The sequence below is a fragment of the Fopius arisanus genome, unplaced genomic scaffold (assembly GCF_000806365.1).
Source record: "Fopius arisanus strain USDA-PBARC FA_bdor unplaced genomic scaffold, ASM80636v1 scaffold00113, whole genome shotgun sequence".
In the NCBI taxonomy this organism is placed as follows: domain Eukaryota; kingdom Metazoa; phylum Arthropoda; class Insecta; order Hymenoptera; family Braconidae; genus Fopius; species Fopius arisanus.
The window spans coordinates 198,889-221,790 of record NW_011887852.1 but is presented as its reverse complement, the minus strand read 5'-3'; the positions used below and the strand labels follow the sequence as shown (position 1 = coordinate 221,790).

At 40.4% G+C, this 22,902-nt stretch overlaps 7 protein-coding genes across 8 annotated transcripts; 5 read left to right on the top strand and 2 right to left on the bottom strand.

Annotated features, from left to right (window-relative positions):
* The first annotated feature begins 387 nt into the window (after positions 1–387).
* Positions 388–4,105, top strand: LOC105271596 (solute carrier family 35 member F5). The gene is made up of 6 exons (XM_011313236.1): positions 388–642; positions 1,241–1,462; positions 1,621–2,079; positions 2,174–2,673; positions 2,765–3,010; positions 3,095–4,105. The coding sequence occupies exons 2-6, from the start codon at positions 1,301–1,303 to the stop codon at positions 3,165–3,167; spliced, it is 1,440 nt and encodes a 479-aa protein (XP_011311538.1). The 5' UTR covers positions 388–642; positions 1,241–1,300; the 3' UTR covers positions 3,168–4,105.
* Positions 4,106–4,533: 428 nt separating this feature from the next.
* On the top strand, positions 4,534–6,587 carry LOC105271597 (uncharacterized). Of its 2 annotated transcripts, none has more exons than XM_011313238.1 (4): positions 4,534–4,945; positions 5,099–5,366; positions 5,605–6,259; positions 6,370–6,587. In XM_011313238.1, the coding sequence occupies exons 1-4, from the start codon at positions 4,590–4,592 to the stop codon at positions 6,561–6,563; spliced, it is 1,473 nt and encodes a 490-aa protein (XP_011311540.1). In that variant the 5' UTR covers positions 4,534–4,589; the 3' UTR covers positions 6,564–6,587. The 2 variants fall into 2 exon arrangements, with proteins under 2 accessions (XP_011311540.1, XP_011311539.1); XM_011313237.1 differs by having other exon boundaries at positions 5,099–5,471.
* Positions 6,588–6,725: 138 nt separating this feature from the next.
* LOC105271594 (reticulon-4-interacting protein 1, mitochondrial) lies at positions 6,726–8,704 on the top strand. Its single transcript, XM_011313234.1, has 4 exons — positions 6,726–7,330; positions 7,400–7,623; positions 7,749–8,071; positions 8,234–8,704. The coding sequence occupies exons 1-4, from the start codon at positions 7,093–7,095 to the stop codon at positions 8,619–8,621; spliced, it is 1,173 nt and encodes a 390-aa protein (XP_011311536.1). The 5' UTR covers positions 6,726–7,092; the 3' UTR covers positions 8,622–8,704.
* TrpRS-m (Tryptophanyl-tRNA synthetase, mitochondrial) lies at positions 8,660–10,723 on the bottom strand. Its single transcript, XM_011313235.1, has 5 exons — positions 10,637–10,723; positions 10,122–10,507; positions 9,872–10,045; positions 9,303–9,687; positions 8,660–9,232 (listed from the first exon to the last, which is right to left on the bottom strand). Exons 2-5 carry the CDS (start codon positions 10,212–10,214, stop codon positions 8,727–8,729), a joined length of 1,158 nt encoding a protein of 385 aa, XP_011311537.1. The 5' UTR covers positions 10,215–10,507; positions 10,637–10,723; the 3' UTR covers positions 8,660–8,726.
* A 54-nt stretch (positions 10,724–10,777) lies between these two features.
* On the top strand, positions 10,778–11,746 carry LOC105271593 (uncharacterized). Its single transcript, XM_011313232.1, has 2 exons — positions 10,778–10,926; positions 11,202–11,746. The coding sequence occupies exons 1-2, from the start codon at positions 10,802–10,804 to the stop codon at positions 11,644–11,646; spliced, it is 570 nt and encodes a 189-aa protein (XP_011311534.1). The 5' UTR covers positions 10,778–10,801; the 3' UTR covers positions 11,647–11,746.
* Positions 11,747–12,355: 609 nt separating this feature from the next.
* Papss (PAPS synthetase) lies at positions 12,356–16,972 on the top strand. The gene is made up of 8 exons (XM_011313230.1): positions 12,356–12,474; positions 12,556–12,688; positions 13,259–13,402; positions 13,873–14,532; positions 14,642–15,076; positions 15,169–15,378; positions 15,455–15,737; positions 15,879–16,972. Exons 2-8 carry the CDS (start codon positions 12,665–12,667, stop codon positions 15,974–15,976), a joined length of 1,854 nt encoding a protein of 617 aa, XP_011311532.1. The 5' UTR covers positions 12,356–12,474; positions 12,556–12,664; the 3' UTR covers positions 15,977–16,972.
* Positions 16,973–16,979: 7 nt separating this feature from the next.
* LOC105271592 (uncharacterized) lies at positions 16,980–22,367 on the bottom strand. The gene is made up of 2 exons (XM_011313231.1): positions 21,726–22,367; positions 16,980–21,390 (listed from the first exon to the last, which is right to left on the bottom strand). The coding sequence occupies exons 1-2, from the start codon at positions 21,880–21,882 to the stop codon at positions 17,105–17,107; spliced, it is 4,443 nt and encodes a 1,480-aa protein (XP_011311533.1). The 5' UTR covers positions 21,883–22,367; the 3' UTR covers positions 16,980–17,104.
* Positions 22,368–22,902: the final 535 nt, after the last annotated feature.

Below are 22,902 nucleotides of genomic sequence, written 5' to 3'. Positions count from 1 at the left end.
ACAACGCGTCGACAAAGGTATGTCCATGCAACTCCATATCTCCATGAAACTACATAAAACTTAAATATTTTGTTAAATATTTATAAATCCCCTGGAATGACACCCCCATACATAAATAAATAAATAATAAAAACCATAAGACATGTAATAAAACAAGTGGAATAATAAAAAATCATTTATCGAGGTCGTCAGACTCTTGATTAATTAAACAATGGAAATAATAATAATGAATCACTGGAATTATATTGTTTATTGATCCTGATTGTTAAAAATGATTAAATAATCGCTAGCTGTGATTTTTCAAAATCATTTCGATTTTTTTAAATTGAAATTTCAAATTTCTGGCGTTCGCGCCACTCCACCGGTGCCTCTATGAACCAACAAATGTCATCACCCCAACATGGCTGCACAATTGCACAATTGTGTTCGTGTTATCCGGTGAAACAATAGGCCACGAATGCAGGAAAATATTCCATCCGAGGTGAAGTGTCATTTTAAAGTGTAAATTTTTCTTTATCATTGTTGTCATTCATCGATAGCGACACACCATCGAGTCAATCCTGATTGTCAAGGCCCATCTAAGGATGTAGACAATGCGATTGATCAATTATGACATAACTGGTGTCAGTGGATATTACTCAGGTGAGTCATGATTTTTTAAATCATCAAGAAGCCACTGAAATCCTTGGAGTCATCCTCCAACTGATTATTCAGTTCATTAAATTATTTACTAAATCCATTGCTGTCCACCTAACATCCCCTTCTAATTTTCCCCTACGAATAGCTTATGCTCTATTTATTTCATGTTTGTCAACATTTTTTTTATAAATAAATAAACTCTCGAGACCAGGGAATTCATTTATTTCTGGAGATCAACGTGAAAATTCCAGGGGAAATGCGTTTGACAGGTTCAATTTTTTAAACATTTTTTGTAGTTCGTTCGTGGGATTTTTGTAGGATTTTTTTTAACTCTCAGGAAATAATCGAGTTGAGAGCTTCAGCTGGGCGGAAACTGAAGATAACAGATGGGTTTTATTTCTTTTGTTATCAGACAGGATAAAATGAAGACCTTGGGGCTTTCAAATGAGTAGCAGATGGAGTTCCACGTGATTTGATTTTCAACGAGAAATTTTTTTTCTGGTCTGAGGAAATTATTATGCCTTTTATTCAGCGAATAGATGTTATTAAAATGAATTAGAGTTGTTTTCGGGATTTTAATGGGTGTGGGAGCTTGTTGCAGACGAGATGCAGCACACTAATGAGTTTTAATCACTCATAATCGATAATTGATCGAGAATTGATGAGTTGCTCGGTGGAATTGCGACAGAGGAGGCAAAACGGGATGACGGAGGATCCCCATAGATTGGCAGCAATGATGAACAAGTCCCAGAGGCTGGTACTGGGACTTCTCGTTCTGCTTCTTGTGGATATCATTTGGGTATCCAGCTCCGAGATGACTAAGGTATAATAATTAAATTGAAAATAAATATTGAATTTTCCTCACAAAAACACTCGTCGTCAAGATAATCAATCATTCAACAAAATGTCAAATTACTGAATTCAGTTCTCTGGCATTGAAATATTTAATAAAAAATTATCAGTTGGAATTTAAATTCGCAGTACGTCTACAAAGAAGCGTCATTCGAGAAGCCATTCTTCAGTACCTACGTCAACACCTCGATGTTCACTCTTTACCTCTTGGGGCTGTGCTTCTGGCCGCCCTGGAGAGACCAGTGCAACAAGCCCACAACTTACATGTTCATAGATCCAAATATCGAGGACGATAATTTTTACTCGGAAGCCAATACCAGTCTCAGTGATCCCACATTTGTTCCAATAAAAAAACCAGATCATTACGACAGATCATCGGGAACAGAGAGCGATGATTCATCGATTCGTGGTGTGAGATTCAGCAAATTGGCTGAAGTAAGACACATGTCTGAGAGCGATGCTACTGAAGCACTTTTTGCGAGGCTCAGTTATCAGGCAAGTGTTTGGGCTGGTGAACACGCTAGAAGACAGGCGCACAAATTCTCCATCCAGGAAGTCGCGAAAATAGCACTGATGTTTTGCTTTCTCGTGAGTTGTCACTCATAAAAATTTGCATTTTATTCACTCGAAAGTATTAAACAAAAATAGAAATGTTTTAATTATTTCAATTTCTTGGTTGCAGTTATTTCTGGCTAATTACACATTCCAAATATCCCTGGCTGAGATTGAAGCTGGAATGGTGACAGTATTATCGTCAACGTCGAGTCTCTTCACATTATTTCTTGCGACATTCTTTCCGAGCAACAGCAAAGATAAGTTCACGCTGTCGAAACTCGTTGCTGTTGGTGTCAGTATTTTTGGTCTAGCACTGGTGGTGCTGTCTGATATGCACATGGAGAGCAAGGGAGATCCACCAGGAATAATATTGGCTCTAGTCAGTGCATTTTTCTACGCTGCGTACATCGTTTTTTTGAAGAGAAAAGTCGATCATGAGGATCGTATGGATATTCCCATGTTTTTTGGATTTGTTGGGCTTTTTAATTTAATTCTACTGTGGCCATTATTTTTTATTCTTCATTATGGGCATTGGGAGGAGTTCGAGTGGCCTAACAGCCATCAGTGGACATTTCTTATCATCAATGGACTCATTGGGACTGTTCTCAGTGAAGTTTTGTGGTTGTGGTGAGTGAAATTCAATTTTTTAATTTATTCGCATGATTTTCGTCTTTATAATTCATTTATTGGTGGCCTTCTGGGATTTTTATCGTCTCAGGGGATGCTTCCTGACGTCTTCTCTTCTGGCTACACTAGCTGTCAGCCTCTCCATGCCCATGTCCATGATTGCTGATGTACTTCTCAAGAATGTCGAGTATTCATGTGTTTTTTATCTCGGTATGGTACCCATGGTACTGGCATTCGTCACAGTTTCTCTGCTGTCGCATTACGATAATTGGGACCCGGTTATGGATTTGATCAAGAGCTTTGACTCCTGGTTGTTCAAGAAGAGTCGAACTGTGAGGTAAGACTTGACTATTTGTGGAATCGAATTGTTGGACTTTTGTCATTTATTTAATTTTGTGATTTGGTTGATGATTTTTCTCAGGATTCCTGACTTGGAGGCCGAACAAACTGAATCTCTCATCGGTATTAATCACGGGGAGGATCATGAGGCTTAAGACAATAAAATTGCATTCCGAGTTATCAAATGCAGGAGTTTCGTTTGAATTTAACTTCGATAGAGCTGCCTCCAAACTCAAGTTATTTCCGATTAATTTGCATAGTAGCAGCAGCTCCCACAATTTATTTGGGAAATTAACAGCTAAAGGGTCAAAGGTAATTGTCAATGTGATTTGAGTAATTGTTTTAAGTAATTGCATATCCCGAGCTTTAGTACTGGTTGCGTTGCGTTATTCTGGGGACTGAGTTTCGAATGCTGTTAGTATTCCAGTGCTTAACTGCGAGCGTTAATAATTTCGTACTTACAAGAATATAATTTACACAAACTTAGATTAATTGTAATTACTTGAAGACACTGTCAGTGAGATATTTATGTAATTCGTCGAGGGAAATGATCAAAATGTTGCTAATCCAGACCAAGACTCCTAAATTAATTGAGTAAAAAAAATGTTCAAGTGTTGATTAATCCTTTAATGAGGGATTCGGTAGAGGAGTGGAAAAATGTCAAAGAGGGAGACTAAAGAATTTTACATTTTACTAAACGAACGGATTATCTTAAAATGTGTGAAATTTTCACGTTTTGCCACTTTCCTACAGAATATTGTAATGTCACAGCTGTCATGGAATTTAATTAATTAAATCGACTCTCCACAAATTGTCTATAAAATCTAGTCAATGAGAAAAATCCAAAATAATACCTACAAAAAAAAAATCATCTAAATGTATTGCGACGTCGAGGAACATATTTTTCTACAATTGGTAATGAATTTTCGATTATAAAATGTTTTAAAAATAATTAGAGACGTGAGACATCAATGTACAATTCTACTTTTAATCAATCATTTGAGACTGCTTGATTTTTCGCCTTCCTTGGAAGACTAAAGATTGCTCGCACAATAAAAACAATTATTGAAACAACAAAATATGAAAAAAAAAATGGATAAATGATAAGAGAAGAGGTGAAAGTGATTTTCTGCTAACAAACATGATTGTTTTCACAGTTTTTTGATGAATTTAATTTTCAACAATGGAATCGTTGCATTTCTAAAGGGACTTTATCATTACGATGCTTCTTGTTGTGATATAAGAATTATTAAAAGAATAAGAGAATTATCGGTAGGGAGTAAGCCTAGGCTTAAGGTGTCGATGTTAATTTCCATTCGAAAAATACCATTCCTAGGATCTAGAGTTTATCGTTCCTAAATACCTGTAAATTTATTGTAAATACTTATTGAATCGTTGAGAGAAAAAAATATAGTCAGATTATACAACTAAAGTTGCTTTATTCAATTATCAATTAAATTTTGAAGAAAATTTGTTAATAGCTACGTTCACGCGATGAGGAACTCATGGTCCCCCACTGACATTTCACACTGAACCTATTATTCCTCCGAGTTTTCATCTAAAAAAAAAATCCCCCGATGTTAAATCACTTCGAAGTGAGTCACGACGACTCCTCCTTTCTTCGCTCCAGCATGAAAGTGAATAATGAAAATTTCTCGTCGGAGAAGAACAATTTCAGATCGTCAGAGCAATTGTGGCCCAAAATTTCAGCTCGTAGGATCACAGACAATATTTCAGACATCAGTGAACCTATTTGCGACGTCTTCCTTGGTGGAACACCCAGGAGAAGTCACTCCATCAGTCGACCACACTCCATCACCTCTAATGAAAAAAATTACGAGAGAACCGTTTTCGATTATCAATACCCAAGAGTCTCCCCTCAACATTATCCCCCGAGGAGACGACCTGGGTGCCTGGATCCTCGATTTAAAAAGTGAATTTTCATCTTAAAAAAAAATAAAGACATTCATTTTCAGATAATTATGGAATTAATTTCGTAATCATGGGATTCCACTACGTGACATTTAAAATAGATGAATTAATTCTTAATTGAATTTTAAAAACAATAATTCATTAATATTACCAGAGTAACATCGATGAAACAACCAGCACCAGATTCACCAGGTAATTCAGCAGAATTAAATTCTCCGGGTGGCGAAGTTTTCAGGAATAACTGGGATTTAATCCAGTGTAAAGGCAATCCGATGAAGCTGAAGAGGATTGAGAGTGCAACACAAACAGCACCAGTAGATTTATCAGGATTGGAGGGATGTGAAGTGGATTCGAGGGATAAAATAACAATGGGAATTCAATCAGTCGAGCGAGGTGATTCGAGAGTTATCGAAAAATCCGAGGTAGAGAATTCCGAGGATTTGAAAAATCCCATTTCCATTTCGAAACTCACGATCGTATCCAATGCCTCCATCAATGTGCAGTCAGAGGAATCTTGTGATTCTCGAGTAAATATTTTTTATTGTCAAGATTATCTCATGGATTTCCTGGAAAAATTTATTGCTGAATATTTGATTTTACGTAGAGGGGCTTTGGCAATTATTTTTTTGATGATTTATAATTTTTTTACTGGTTTTCCAGGGGACAAATAAGGTATTCATACCCCTGGCGACGATGAGTTACGAGATATCCCCTCAACCCCGCGGAAAATTCGACGTGACACCCCAGTTATCAATCCACTACCCCCAGTGCGAATCCCAGGGTAAAAATTCCCCCGATCACCCGAAAGTTCTCCAAAAATTTGAATCTGGGGATTCAGAAGTCGTAGACAACGAGAGAATGACTGACGACAGTAGTTCCCAGGGCAACAGAAATGATGGAAATAAATTAGAGAATTTATCGCAGCCCTCAAATTCCAGTGATGAGAGGATTCCAGTAGAGACCCAAGATTTGCTGATGAAGAATTACTGGGAGAATTATATTTTTTCACGGAGAAATTCCAGGGGCGAGACTCCGAGATTCGATAATCACGAGAGGATGGGGGCACCTGAGACCAAGAGGAGGAGATCCTCGGAATCCCTCGAGGTCAGGACCCTGGAACACTGCACTGTTCTCTCCTCCATGATCAATAATACGAGGGAATTCCTCGGGAAATCTGACGAAATCAATGTCAAGGGATCACTGGAAATTCCAGAGAATTGTGGAAATAATTCTTTCCCTTTTACTCCTGTCGTAGAGGGGGAAGAATTGAAGAAATGCGAGAGTCTGAGGAAAATCCCCAAGGTCAGGACTTTTGGTGAGGACTTGGTGATATTTATTTGGAATTTATTTACCGTGGAAATTGAAATTACTGGAAATATCTCTGGAGTCTTTTTTATCCGATCTATTGATGGATTTTTTTTTCAGTTCTGTGTGGAATCGCTATTTACTTCCTGATAATTATCGTTCAGGCGTTCTACGAGAATATCTACTACGAGGATAACGAAGACGTCAATTACGTCGAGTACTGTTTCAATTACGCACTGCAGTCTTTTCAAGAGGCATTTCGACAAACTTTCGACGTCATGAACAGTCTGCCATTGCAACCAGTTAAATTGTAAATAAACAATAAAATGATGGATTAGTTAAAGCAACAAATTAATTATTCAAAATAATTAACAATTTCATATTTTTAGGGTTTCACTGGAAAATAAAAAATTAATTTTTGATTGCATTTTTTAATTTTGCAACTGAATTTATCCCTTTGTAGAGGGAAGCACTCCCCAATTCCCAAAATAAATATATTGAAGAGAAAATAATTATTACTTCTGCCAAATAAATTTACACAACGCAATGATAATTATATACGAATATTTGCACATAATACTCCCCTAATTATTTCTTCCAAATAAATTCATTAGGGATAATTGATTGAAAGTAATTGAATAGATGAATAAATTGACGTGGGACGAGTGAATAAATGGGAGAAGAAATGAATTTCCTGAGTTGATGGAAAAACTGGAGAAAAATCGTGTGAGTGGCGATGAAATAGCGATAGATCGATGAATAATTGACAGAAGACAATCGACCAGTAAAAAATCGAAGGCTTGGGCCACAGCTGTTGATAATTCGTTAGTGATTGAAGACACGATGTATCGTCGGTTAATCCCCAAGACAAAATTCAAAGCGCAATATCGAAATGTGTCAAAACCTGCGACGAGGATGAAGGAGAATCCCGAGAGGATGCAGTCCTGGCAGATTCACACCTACGGGGACACGAAGGAGCTGAAGCTGGCGAGTGTCAGGATGCCGGTTATCTCAAGGCCAACTGATGTTCTTGTTCAGGTTCAAGCTGCCAGTGTCAATCCCATCGACGTTGACATGTTGCGTGAGTCAATTCACTCGAGAATTACAAATAAATTTCATTAATGTTGTTTAAATAAATAAATTCTTGCAGATGGTTATGGAGCAAAAGTGCTGAACCTCTTGAGAAAAGCGAAGAATCTGAAGACTGATATCGAATTTCCTCTAACGATGGGTCGAGATTTCTCCGGTGTCGTCGTAGGAAAGGGTCATGGAATTCGAGATGAATCTCTCAAATTAGGGGATGAGGTGTGGGGGGTGGTACCTGTGGAGCTCCAGGGGTGTCATGCCACTCATGTAGTCGTCAGTCACGATCTGGTGATTACAATTCCTCCCCCAAAAATTCCAATTTACAAATTATTTCATTTATTTGTCATCACAGAATTTACTCTTTCCCCCATTTAATTTCTGATCAATAAATTCAATGATTTCATTTGTTTCAGGTACGTCTCAGGCCCAAAATGCTGTCCTACATTGAAGCTGCGAGTATTCCATACGCAGGATTGACCGCCTGGTCTGCGTTATGGATCACCGGAGGTTTGTGCTACAAAACTTCGCTTCCAACGATTCTGAACAAGAGAATATTGATTCTTGGAGGTTCTGGAGGAGTAGGAACTCTTGCAATTCAACTCGCGAAGGCCTGGCACATGCAGGTCATCACCACGTGCAATAGTGATGCTGTCAACGTCCTGGAGAACCTGGGAGCTGACGTTGTCATTGACTACAAGGCCGAGGACTCTGATGACTTGATTAAAAACGAAGGACCGTGAGTCACGAATTCCCAATGTCTAAATGTCTCGTGATATTTCATGAATAATTCCTAAATCAGAATTTTTTTTAGTTTATGACATTTCCTACAAAAAATGTAATAATTGTTTTTTCGATAAACCGAGCGATCGCTGAAATATTGAAGATGAATAATTCACAGGTATGAAATCATACTGGACTGTGCAAATCAGGGTCCAGAGCTGGTGAGACAGAAGGGATTCGAGTGCGGGACGTACATAACTCTCAACTCTCCTCTCCTGAGGAACGTGGACGAACTGGGGTACGTCGGGGGAGCCTTCAAGAACCTCGCAGACCTCCTGAAGTACAATATTCCTTTAAAAGAGAACAAGAGTTTCGTAAAGTGGGGATTTTTTGCCCCTTGCTCAGCGGGAATGAAAACACTCCAGGAACTCGTGGAGGATGGAAAAATCACTCCAGTGGTGAAGAAGGTATACCCCTTCGAGGAACTCCCCAGGGCGTACGAGAGAGCCACCCAGGGCCACCTTAGAGGCAAACTAGTAATCGATCTTCAGAGTAGAAACGAATAGAAATCTGCAGTCGACTTGATTAAATTTTTTATTCTCCTGTTATCAAATTTCGTTTTTCAGCTCAATTAAAATTAAATTATTTTTTTAATAAATTATAAAAAAAAATCAAACAGATTTCACGTGTGTCCTCCCCTCCATCTGCCTCCCCGCCGATGAAATCCCTCCAGAAAATCCGATTTTTTTCCTGACTTCACACCAGGTACTCATGGCTTTCTCCGCTGCCCTCTCAGTTCCACTTCTGAGGACCTCCTGGAGGTGCCCAGGATCGTTCAATAGCTCCTGATACCTCTCCCTGATGGGCCTCAATTTCTCAATGACAACCTCCGCAAGCTGCAGCTTGTACTGCCCTGTATTCAGGCCCCTCGCCTCATTGCAGATCTCCTGGGGAGTTCTGTCGGTCAATATCGAGTGGATTGTCACGAGGTTCGACACCCCTGGACGCACCTCTGGATCGTAAGTCACTTCTGAAGTGAAATCCGTCACTGATTTTTTCAAGTACTCCAAAATTATCTCCGGAGGATCCACCAGGTTTATCCTGCTTCTCTTGTACTCTGATGACTTGGACATCTTCTTCGTCGGCTCACGCAGGGACTTTATTCGACCACTTGACTCTGAAAATCGAAATGAAATTCACGAAAAATTCAATGTCTCATTGAAAAATATAAAAAAATAATTACTGACGATTAATGAGTGGTTCAGGCATTGGAAACGTATTTCCATACTTGACGTTGAAGAATTGAGCTGTATGTTGAGCCAATTGCAGGTGCTGAATCTGATCTTCTCCCACAGGTACATGAGTGGCTTTGTAAAGGAGAATATCAGCAGCTTGGAGCACTGGGTACGTGAATAATCCCAGGGGAATATCCTTGAGTTTTTCACTTTTCTCTTTAAACTGAGGCTGCTGAGCTAGTCTGGACATGGTCGTCATGCATCCCAAGACCCAGGCCAACTCAGCGTGCATGGGGACCGTGGATTGTTGAAAAAGAATACTCCTGGATGGATCAATCCCACAAGCTAAAAGAGTCGCAGTGATTTTTATCACGCTATCGCGTAATTCTCTCGGATCCTGCTCGACAAAAAAAATTCACCATCAGCAAAAAACCGGAATGATCTCCAAAATCAGGCATTGATGGAAAATCTTTACGAGACTTTTTTTGCCCTTGAAATTCGCCAGAAAAAATTTTTGGTAAATGGTTTCAATTTTGAGATTAATTCCTCGGATAATTAATTAAATTGGTTAATTGGGGTACCTGCGGGGCCGTAATTGCGTGCATATCCACGATGCTCCAGAGGACGTCCTCGTGGAGGTCTTGATATCGAATCCATTCCTTTACAGCTCCTAAATAATTCCCCAAGTGAATCGTTCCTGTTGGTTGGATTCCAGACAAAATCCTCACTGGATAATTAATATCTCCCTTCGAGGCCTGTGGATCAGCCACTATTCAATTACTCGTAATTAGAGTCATGAGGAATATTAATCGTAATTACTCAGGCTCTCACCTTGTCGCTTTTACATCTTCTGAGAATGACAGATGATTTATGCAGTCTATTTACGTTCAGGAGGAAAAATCTACTGTTTCGCATTGTCGACATGTGTATTTGTTTATTGCAATTTAATTTCTACTTTCACAATCTCTGGGGCTGTAAACATTACCTCTAGGTTAAGAATTCCACTGGTTATGACGGTTATGACTCTCTGAGGAATTCTTTTAGTTCTTTCTACAGCTTTTGAGATAAATCCAAATTCTCGAATAAAAATTAATTCCATTCCACTCTCGTCTCTTCACTCCTCATTTCCACATCTTTATGGAGTAAATTATTTGATTGATTGATTGATCTCTCAATTTTCCATTTTTGAAATATCCCCCATTTCCCGCGTTCGTCGACTTCCGGAAATGGAAATAATAAATTTTGAATTTAGAGTTTAAAAAATTGTTTAAAATATATAATTATTTTTATGCGAGTTTCAATGGTTATTTGAATAACAATTATAAAAAATATTTGAATTGATTTACATTGTGTTCTTTTGTTACTCGTTTCGCTCTCCATCGGTTTGTTTTGATATCGTGTGATAGAGGACAAAGGACGAGAACAAAAGTGCAATAAACTGAAATTGATGAAAGATTTGTCATTCAATTGCAAAGTCTATTAATTCTCTGTGAACGAGAACGGACAATATCATGGAGTCCATTAATCCAGAAAATTTTTCAATCTGCGAGGAAAAAAATATATCAGCCAGTAATAATCCCTCGTGTTCCAAAACAAAAGATGAAGCTGTGGATGAGAATTCGAATGTCATTGAACTGTGAGTAGATAAATTTTCTTCAAAGCCGTGAATTCCTCTTGCAGATAAAATCCAAAGAAATTCCATGAACCCCAAAGAAATAACGCGAACGCAGTCGACTTGATTCTCATTGCAGTTTTCTCCGAATTTAAGAGAGATATCGAAATTTTTGTTAAAACCTTTTTCGTAGCTCGAAATGAGAGCTGCAAAAAAGATTCCATAAAAAATTTTTTCATCTCTCTTAGATTCCGAGATATTCTTCGAATACTGTTCTGAATTGATTATTGACAATGCAGAATGGAGGAGCAGCCAACACCAGGGGATTGCGTATTGTCTCTCCTTCCTGGAATAACGACCTTGAAGATCGAATCACCTGGTATTTACCACGTATTCGGAAAAGTGGAGAACATCATAGAATCGATGCATCTGGCCCTCGTCCAGGCGACGAGCAATGCAGTTTTCCTGGACATTGATACTCCAGTCTTCGTTGTTCTCCCCTCATCCCTGGAGGATGATTCAAATCCGGAGTACGTACTCCTCGGGGAAGTCGACGACGTCTTCGGACCCGTGGGAAGTCCCACGTACTCCGTCAAACTGATGGGAAGTATCGATAAATCGAACCTCATCGACAGCTTTGTTTATTTACTTTCCAATCATCCCAACACGAATCTTCTTCGAGTCGAGAGCACTAGAGATAAAAAATACAATATTGTCAGTGCACAACGATTTTATGACGCATGATCGTCCTTTTTTGCGGGCACTAACAATTTCCCTTCAATTTTTTAATAACTTTTTCTCTAAAACAGATTCATTTTTATATTTACCAAAAAATTATTTCTGTTTTTTAATCGTTTGTATTATTTTTATTGGCACCAATTTTCTGGAGAATTAATCATACAATTAATTAATTTTTTAATATATTCAATATTTTAATAATAAAACGGGAGGAATTTCTGGGGGGAAATGATCAATTCCCGAAGGAAATTGCATTTTACTTTCTATACTTCAGTGAAATCTCGAACAGATGTTTCTCCTCTCTTTATTTTTAGAACTCCTCCCTCCGAATGCTGAAAATTTTAGAAATATAAATCCAGGGGCTTCTATGCATAAATGATCAATTCCAGATGAGAATTCCCTTTTATTTTTAATAAACAATTATTTCAATAAAAAAATTTCAATTTTCTCCTCCTTCAATTTTCCTTCTCCAAAAGGTATCAAGATAAAAATAAATCAAAAATAAATCAGCAAAGGCGCATAAAATTAAATATTCATAACTAAAAAGAGGAATTGCAGTAAAATATAATTACGACAATGAAACAACGAAATTACGGAGTTGTTTCTCTCGTATGTAGGTGATGCACTCAATTTCACCGCAAAAATTTCGCTGATAAGCGGTAAACGGTAAAAAAAAAAAGAGCGTGCGCAATTGGGTCCTGATTTGAAATGCCCCTCAACGGGTCGATCAGTCATTGGCCCTGACGCAATGGAGGCGCCCAGTAAAAGAGCGAGAGAATTTACTGATGCCAGTATTCCAAGTATTCGTGCAGATGTGGAGGTCTGACATGGGAGGTGGTATTTTCCATCGGTTTACAAACGTCAACTACTCAGTCTCGGTGCATCCTTCGATCTCTCATCTCCAATATTTTCTAGATTCTGGGGAATAGCTCCGGTCGACTGCACCACCCCTTCGGCTATTTTACTGCCACGTACTGCTCGTTCAGTTAAATATCTACCTGCTACCCTTCCAGGAAATACTGACATGACGAGTAAACGAATGATGACGGTAAATTCAATTTTCGTTTTACTTCACTTATTTTATTTATTATATATCCTATTATTATTAGTATTATTATTATTATATTTTGTAGTCCAGCCAATGTTCATGATTTTTTTTTTTTTATTATTTTGATAAATTGAAAAACGAATTTTTCGTTTTCTCTACATTTTTTATATTTTATCTTCAATTTCAAAAAGAATTGCTATTTATTACGATCACTGGGAATTCAATTGGACAAATTTTTAATTGTTAAATCAATTATTGAATTTTTTATTTTTATCAATTAATGAATCGTGCGTCAATCATTTAATGAGGGATTGAGGAAATTTATAGAGATATTTATCAGTACAGATTAGATTTCATTTACGAAAATTTGAGTTTCATGTAAATAGGAATAAAAATAGAGATATAAGAGATTTCTAGGTAATTTGGCTATTGAGGTGGAGATAAGATTCTGGAATTTTCTGATGAAAAATATTTGTTCAGCTTGAAAATTATCGCAGCTTTGAGATAAGGATAATTGTATAAAGTTTGTGGGAATTGAGAGATGATGAATATATTGATTATTCATTGTAGACTTGTGCAAACGTCTCAGCACAGGCTCATCACGTGTCGAGGGCTAAAAGAGGTCAAACCCTGGGGAAATTACGAGGATTCCGAGGATGCACCGTGTGGTTGACAGGTCTGTCTGGTGCCGGAAAGACCTCGATAGCATTCCAGGTAGGAATTACTACAGCTGAAACCAGATTTATTCAACTTTCGAAACTTTCTCAGAGTCAATGAATTACAACATTGACGCAGTATTTTGCCAATATCTCCAGAGCCATTGGATTCAGAGAGAAACATTCCCCGACTTTTCTCTAGAAAATTTTATTACCTATAAAAAATGTAAATGAAAAAATTTCGTCAACCGACGGGCTCCGAAGTTATTCGCAAATTTCGAGAACACTGCACTTGTTCTCAAAAATCGAAGAACTTCAATAATCACGGGCTACCACTAATTCCGGCATATCTCCACAATCATTGGAGTAACAAAAAAAAATTGTAGAGCATTTTTTTAAGTCCTTGAAATTCCCCAGAAAAAAAGTCCAGTGAAATTTTCTCCCCAATCCGTTAGCTTCCGAGATAATAGCGAATGAAGGAAGAGAAGGCAACGAATCAATGAATAATTGATGGATAATGAACTCCAGGTGGAGGCGATCCTGGTGGAGCGTGGGATAGCGGCCTACGGTCTCGATGGAGACAACATGCGAACAGGTCTGAATTCAAACCTCGGATTTACCCGTGAAGACCGAAAGGAGAACATCCGTCGTGTAGCAGAGGTGGCAAAACTCTTCGCTGACAGCGGACAGATAGTCCTCTGCAGTTTTGTCTCTCCCTTTGAGGAAGATCGTCAAACAGCCCGCACCATCCACAAGGACTTCGACCTGCCGTTCTTCGAGGTGTTCGTTGATACACCCTTGACCGTCTGCGAGGCACGAGACACAAAAGGTCTCTACAAAAAAGCGAGGGAAGGTGCCATCAAGGGCTTCACTGGAATCGATCAGATGTACGAACGTCCACTGCACTCTGATCTCATCGTCACCACAGAGAACTGCACCCTGGAGGAGTCAGCAGCCATGGTGATCGATCTTCTGGAGAGAAAACATATTATTCCAGTCTCACCCAAGGCCAATTCCCTCGTGAAAGAGCTATTCGTTCCCCAGGGAAGAATTGCAAGTGCTAAATCAGAGGCTGAGACCCTCTCCTCTGTTGAAATCAATGAAATTGATGTTCAGTGGCTTCAAATACTCGCTGAGGGCTGGGCTGCACCACTCACCGGATTCATGAGGGAGGACCAATACCTCCAGGTTCGATTCAATCAAAATGAAATCAATTTATCCACATGAAAGAATAAATAAAATAAGACGTGAATTTTTTTCGACATCAATCTGGAATTTTTTCATTCTCAAATTTCAGACACAACATCTGAGGTGTCTCCTGGTGGATGGCAACGAGGTCAACCAATCTGTACCAATCGTCCTGGCGATAACCACTGAAGATAAGGTTCGATTGGAGGGACATTCAGCTGTCACCCTGAGGCACAACAGAAATCCTCTGGCAATTCTTCGAAGACCTGAATTCTATCCCCACAGGAAGGAGGAGAGATGCTGCAGGCAATTTGGTACCAATGACCTGAGACATCCCTACGTCAAGATGATTCATGACTCGGGGGAGTGGCTGATGGGAGGGGACGTCGAGGTCTTGGAGAGGATCAAATGGAAGGATGGACTCGATGAATACAGACTCACACCCAATGAAATCCGGGAGAAGTGCAGAGATATGAAGGCTGATGCTGTTTTTGCTTTTCAGTTGAGAAATCCTATTCATAATGGACACGCATTGCTCATGCAGGTTAATTCCTATTCAATTTGAATTCATTTCAATTAGAGTGAATTGTGAGAAATTGGGGATTTGATGGAAATTTCGTTTTTCGCATGATCCAGGACACGAGGCAACGGCTGTTAGGAGAGAGAGGATTTAAAAATCCTGTTTTATTATTACATCCTCTGGGAGGATGGACCAAGGACGATGACGTACCTCTGCCCACGAGGATGCTCCAGCACAAGGCTGTTCTCGAGGAGGGGATTCTAGATGAAAATTCTACACTTTTAGCGATATTTCCTAGTCCAATGATGTACGCTGGACCTGTTGAGGTAGAAAAATTTAACGATCACTCTCGACTAGCTGTAAATCGTCTGGAGTTGGTAATGAATTTTTTTTTCTGGGCAGGTTCAATGGCACGCAAAGGCCAGAATGAATGCTGGTGCTAATTTTTATATCGTGGGAAGAGATCCTGCGGGAATTCCACATCCAGATGAGACATCAACTCCTGATGGCAATCTGTATGATCCAACTCATGGAGCTAGGGTCCTCTCCATGGCCAGGGGACTCCAGAATCTTGAGATTATTCCCTTTAAAGTCGCTGCTTATGACACGAAAAACAGAAAAATGGACTTTTTCGATCCTCAGAGGAAGCAGGACTTTGATTTTATCTCTGGGACGAGAATGAGAGGTAATTGGGATGTAATTAAACATCAATGAAAATAATTTGGGATTATCGCTCTTATATTCAGTGATATTAAACGAAATATTTTTTATTAGATAAATTCCTTTTACTTTTTTAATATGAATTTTTTTTTTATTTCGATTTCAGCACTAGCTAGAGCAGGCCTAGTACCACCGGATGGTTTCATGGCACCCAAAGCTTGGCAGGTCCTCGTTAATTATTATCAGAATGGAGACCAGAATTAACGACACAATCCCCAAAATTTTAATACAATTCGACGAATAAATTAAATCAATTCAGCAGTAAAGTGATAAAATATAGAATATTTCACGTTTATTCGGAATTCATTCGAGAGATTTCAAGGAAAAATGTGGGATTGACTGGATATTTAATTATTCATAAATACCTTGCATCCCTCGTTGAAATAATTAATTTTTTGGATTATACATAGATTTTTTGGGTCAATGGTTTTTTTTTGTCTGGGTTATTAGGGATTATCTAGTTAATGAGAGGTTTGAGGGGAAAATGTGTGGAACGTTATTTATGGGAAATTTCATAAGCTGGAAAAAATTCTTCTGACTTTTCTCATAAAATCCTCAGGTCTCGGGGTAAAAAGCATAATTATAGGAAATTATGAATTTTATTGGCGTTTTATCACTTGACTGCACCTGCTGCAATGTATTTTAATAAATTACCACATTCCAAAAAATGTACATACCACCCTTGCAATATTTCCAAGAAAGTACCTCATATTGTGGTACCTCGCAATATCAAATATTATTTTTAAACAAACAAATGGATTTATATATTTTATAGAATCTGATATATTATGGAAGAAAAATTTTGTTTCGTCTCAATCATAATCGAAAAAATCACGTGACGTTCAATTATTTATACCGACATGTGCCCGGAGCTATAATAATTACCTGAGAGGACAAATGACCTTCAAATAATAAAAAATAATGAATTATCAATTCAATCAACCGAAGTAAATCCTCTCCACGATTATTTACCCATGAAATCAGCAATAAAATCAACTTATGATATTTAAAATATTTTATTACCGTAGTAAATTGTTAAAGTACACATTAAAGATTAAATGATACTTGACAAAAATAGAACACCCTCCTATTTTCCAATATACATTATTTCATTCAACAATCTCCTCGTTATTTATTTATCATGTGCTTATGTAATCCCAACAATGACTGAAATACAAGCCTATTGTACTTTGACAGCAATCAATCATTTCTCCACGAATAATTTCAAGACAACAAATATCTCAAGTATATCAAATTCATCCAAAAGCATCTCCACAATGCCATCACTCCTAATTACCCCTTTCACATCCTGAGACCTCAAAATTTGAGTGTCTACCCACTATTATACATGATAGAAGCAGTCGCTAGATTGACCTCAGTCCCAGTATCACCGAGATCAGGCAATGATAGCATAACAGGAATGACCTGAATTTTTCCGTCATCGTCCTGCTGCTGAATATGAACGACAGTCCCACTTTGAAGTATCTGACTGGTCATGATATCATCAGTGATCATCTCAGCAGCTTCAATATTATCAGCAGTTACTTCTTCAGTATAAACAGTAGCATCTTCCATACTCATAATAACTTCAGCAGCCTCTGATGCCTCCCTGGATGTCTCATACTCCTGCTGGTACTCCTGTGAATATTCCCCATCGACCTGCTGCGTCTCGAACTTGACGATATGCCCCTCGGAATCGAACTCCTCTCCCTCCTCGAACTCCTCCCCCAGCTCTCCCTCGATCTCGTACTCCTGATCCATCTCCAGCTCGATCTCCTCCTGATCAAGCTCCTGATCCTGCTCCAACTCCTGATCGTGGTCGTGATCCTGATCGTGATCTTGATCGTGATCCTGATCGTGATCCTGATCGTGATCCTGATCGTGATCGTGGTCTTGCTCCTCAGACGTATCATCCTCTCCGTCTCCCTTCTTGGCATTTCGTCCACTGACTATTCTCTTAAATCCAGATCCACCAAGACTCTCGTGCCTCCTCTCGTGCTTGTTCTTGTCCCCCAGATACTTGAACTTCTGCTTGCATACAATACAGGCGTAGGGTCTCTCATTGGTGTGTGTCCTCTCATGACAGACAAGAGCTGATACCTGTTTACACCTCCAGGGACAGTATCTGCACTGGAGTGGTCTCTCGTCGCTGTGTCTGTTCTGGTGATGCTTTATCAGCTGTATTTTAGTCTTCAAGTTGAATCCACAGATCTCACAGGTGAATGGCCTGTCCTCAGAGTGTGATATCATATGGGTCTTCAGTCTCAGTTGATTGACAAATCTTTTGGGACAGTGGGGACAGGTGAGTGTACCCTCCAATCGGTTGTGTGTTACCATCATGTGATGCCTCAATCTCACCTCTGATGTGAATGTCTCATCGCAATCCAGACACTTCACTGGATTTTTCTCCATGTGTGTGTTCTTAATGTGTGTCCTGAGAATCATCTCAGTCTTGAATGTCTTGAGACAGTGATTGCACGTCACTCGTCTCTTGTCGGAGTTGCTGTCACCGTCCTCCAACGATGCACCAGGTGGTGTCTCATTGTGGATATGAGACATGTGCCACTCCAGTGATCTCGTCGACAGCATAGATCTGTTGCAGATTTGACACGTGTACTGTTTACCATCCTTGTGGACCCTGTTCCTGTGAATAACCAGCATCGAGTGATTGGGAAATTTCTCAGAGCAAATCTGACAGGAGCACTCCTTCAGGGCTCTGCTGTCAGTTTTCTGGTGGACCCTCAGGTGGAGTCGCAGGCCATCTCTCCTGTTGAATCCAACTCCACAGGTGTCACATCTGTATTGACGCTGATCCTCGTGAATCCTCACGTGTTGTTTCAACGTCGAGGAATTCTTGAACATTTTGTCGCAGTGTGGACACTGAATGGTGTACGCTTTGTGGGTGTACATGTGCTTGGAAAGACTGTAAAATGGTACCATCTTGCGGCACACTGGACACTCCCTCTTGTGACCAGTTGGATGGTGCTTCCTGATCCTGTGGTGTCTCAGCGACGCTGGATTCTTGAAATCAGCACCACAATCCTCACAGAGGTACGCCCTCATGGTTGTGTGAACTGTCTTGAGGTGAAAACTCAATTTTTGCCTGAATGCAAATTTCTTCGGGCACTTGGGGCACTCGAAGACTTTCTCCCAGCTCATGTGCTGGGTTTTTATGTGCTGATCCAGGGTACCCTGGTGCTTGAACTTCTCACCGCATATGTCACAGAGCTGTCCATAAATATTGTCACAATGCTTCTGCTCGTGCTGGCGTTTTTTACCTTTTGATTCCAGCATGACATCGCAAAATTTACAGATTAATTTCTTGATGCACGTGACATTGTGCGATCTCTTACTTTTATTGGAGGTGAACTGTTCGCCGCAGTCCTCGCAGAAGAAATTGAGCTTGAAGTCGTGGGTCTTCAGGTGCTCCTCGAGAACATCAAGAGATGAAAATGTCTGAATACAGTAGTCGCAGTCCAGGAAGTTTGTGTCTGTTACACCATCCACTGGCATGTCCACGTCGATAAGATCAGGAAATTTTTTCTTCAGCTCACTCAGCATACTTCTCCCCTCGTACAGGGATATTATGTCATCGTCCTTGAGCTTTGTTATTACTATTTTCCTTTGTCTGAGGTAATCTTGAAAATCCTGGAGATTTTTCTCCCTCTCGCCGAGAATTCTCGTGAGTTTCTCGAGATTATCCTCACTGTAGGAAGCACTGAGCTCTTCCTGGAGAGCTGCCTTCTTGGCTTTGGCCTCCTCCCACTTTCTCTTGAGCCTCGCAAATTTCACCAGGTATTCCTTGGTCGAGAGGGGACGATTGTCCTCTGAGTCCATCGAGCTGTACGTTCTGAATCTGCTTTTCCCCTTGGAATCATCACTTGACTCGTGCTTCACGTCATCTGAGGTTTCTGGTGTTCTCTGAACAGGATTGACGAATCTCACAGCTCCATCCTCGAATTTCAAGGCATTTGGCAGTCCAACAGTGCCTCCCAGGATCTGCTCTCGTTTTTTCTTATACTGCTCTATCTGCTGTTCGATAATTGCACCCCTGACAGTTTCCTTCGGGGGGTCGGTCGACTTGAAGGCCTTCAAAATCTTTTCCCCGGATTTAAGAGTCTTCAGGTCGAAGGGCTTCTTCATCATTATCACCTTGCTCTCCTCCTTCCTATCTCCATTTTTGTCCATCTTCTTGACCTTCACCAGAAGCAGTTCATTGGGTTTTGCTCCCTTGACAGTCACGTACATAATCCCCGCCTCGTTGGAGGGTGCAACGTTCATAGGACTTCCCATTAGCTTCTGCAGCTTTGGATCACTCGATTTGAGGACAGGGTCACCCTCTGACGAGCTCTGACACTCCAGTGAATCTCTTCCTCGTCTCTTCAGGGAATTATGACTCTGACAACTGTCGGAGTCCCTCTCTTCGACTTTCACCCGCTCTCGCTCCTCCAGCTCCTCCAGGTCAGCTGCTGCAGGCAACAAGCTCGGTTCCAGCTTGATGTAACTGTTGAGGGCTGTGTCGTACTGGTAAAGTGTCTCTGCTTTTGTGTCCTGTGGTGGTAGATCGATGGAAATTTGCTCGGGGTCGGATTCCTCCATTTCAAGTGACTCTTTTTTCAACTTATCAAGATTTTCTGATTCCTCTAGGGCGTCAGTGTCCAGGGGATTTTCGTCTGGGTCGAATTCCTCAATGGATTCGGTCTCTGAAGGGGCTCGGGGTGAGGGTGGAGATGATGCCGGGGGTGGAGCAGGAGGGGAAGAAGTTGGAGGAGATGCAGGAGGTGGTGAGGGTGGAGATGGTGAGGGTGGAGATGGTGGAGGAGGTGACAAGGTTGGAGAAGGTGGAGAGGGTGGTGAGAGTGGCGCTGGCGGTGGAGGTGGCGTAGGTGGTGGAGGTGTAAGTGGTGGTGAAGCTGGAGGAGCTGGAGGAGGTGGAGGAGGTGGAGGAGGTGGAGGAGATGGAGCAGATGGAGGAGATGGCGTTGGAGGTGGTTCACTAAGGGGTTTTGTCGGCGGTTTTGTGGTGGATTTTGTGGGTGACTTTGTAGAAAGTTTCAGGGGCTCTGGTGTTGACTTCTTTCTTGGACCATCTGGTGATAATCTCGACTTCTCCTCAATGCTCACCAGTGACTTCAGCTTCACCTGCGCCTTCTTTATCTGCATGAAGAATTTGTAGCTCATCTTCAAGTCGCAGATGCAGTCCATGCACATCTGGGTTGAGAGGCCATCGTGCTCGTCGATTTGTTCTAAATGTTTCATCTGTTGGTTCAGGCGCATCTGCTGGCCTTTCTCACCAAAAATGTCGACCAGGGGAATTTTCAGGCCTGCGCAGGTTCTGCAGTAGTTTTTCAACTGCTCTCGAGTATGTATGGGGTGTGATTTCCCGGGGATCACGGGCTCCTGGGGTGAGGACAGGTCCTTCAAAGTTTTCATCTCTGGGGGATGAATTTTGAGCTTTGGGAGGACCTTCTTCAGGTCTGTTAAGGTTTTCACAGGGGGTGACAGCTTCTCTGGGGTCGAGTGGATGTCGCTGTAGCTGTGATCCACTTTTCCTCGTGGTGGCGACTCCTGGGGGGCTGTTGACCGTTCGCCTGTAGATTTTTTACTCCGTTTTGGGTCTGAAAATGCATTGGAATTTATTTTTCATCGAAAATCCCTACGATTAATAAATGATCATAAATTCGTGAATCGAAATTACTCATCTCAATTCAAGATATTCATAGATCACTTCCAATTCCAGTGAACATGTAGCGTCGCGAATTCGACATACAAATTATAATTAGAATGTCAAATAGTGAGTGGAATAACAAAATTCCAATTTCCCACCAAAAAATCAAAAAAGTAACTCCTGGGTAATGCCAATGGGTCAAAGGTCTCAACATATTTTCAACAGTTTCACAAAAAATGACCAATGAATAGTGAAAATAAACAATATAAAATCCAGTTAAATTACCTCCAGAAACATTTCCAACATCATTCTTCTTCTTCACACTCTTCCCATCGATGAGCTCTACATTATCATCTAAGGAAATTCCATTTTTCCCAGTCTCTCTCGAATTTTCACTCCTCTTGTCATCAGGATCACCAATAAATGTAGTTTGCTCACTCATGTCCAACGAATGGGGTTAAACGACTCTTGTATACCAGTGATATAAAATAATCAATCACAAATATCTCGATATTGATTCCAGGTTAATCAGGAATTGGGGTATTTTTTTTTGATTGAGCAGTGGAGAAAAACATCTCGATTATTTTGAAAAAAAGTATCTTTGATCACGCATCAACCCCATAGAGGATAAAATAGAGGAATTAGGTGGCTCACTATACAGATGGCGCGTATCCCGAATGGCGATTTTCCTTGGTCTCTGGATATTTCGTACGACTTTCTACACCCTCTGCCAATTCATGACTATTCCGTTGAATAAAGAGAAATATAACACTGGGGGGACACACCTGGGGGACAACAGCCGCCTTTTTTTCCTGGTGATGAGGGGCTCGTGGTGATTTTTGGGGGGATTTCTGAAAATCTTGGGATTACACTCGGGATTGATGTTGCGTTTGGAGTTGTTCACTCGGTTTTCAGACACTCTTTTCATCGGAGACGCCTCGGTAATTAAGATGGCGGAGGTACAGGCAGTTTTCATAGGTGGGGTAATGGATTTTCTGGCGTTCTGCTGATTTTCTCCTGAAGATTGACTCCGGGATGATGATTTATCTGTTTTTTACCTTGAAGGGGATTTTTTTCGAAATTTTTTACGATTTTTTAGGGCTTTTCAATCGTTTGTTGCTCGTTTTTTTATTTTTTGTCTGGACAGGAAGTTCAGTTGTGACGTCAGGCCGCGGCGACCAATCACTGGTCGAGGCGTTTCGAGGGAATTTTGAATATTACAAAATTCCCTCCAACTTGAATTTTTCATCAACGTCGTAGCCGGGGTGGCGTTATTTTACTCGAAAAAATACTCATCCTCTTTAAAATTTTCCGCGTCATCTCTGAGTTTTATTTGATGATTATGAACCACACCTGGACCTAAAGAGGATTGACTAAAGTAAAGGCTGAGTTCTGGGGGTTTGAGTGACCCCAGCGGCATCGTAGTGCTGCACCCCCCGAGAGGGAGGGCGCCACACGCAAT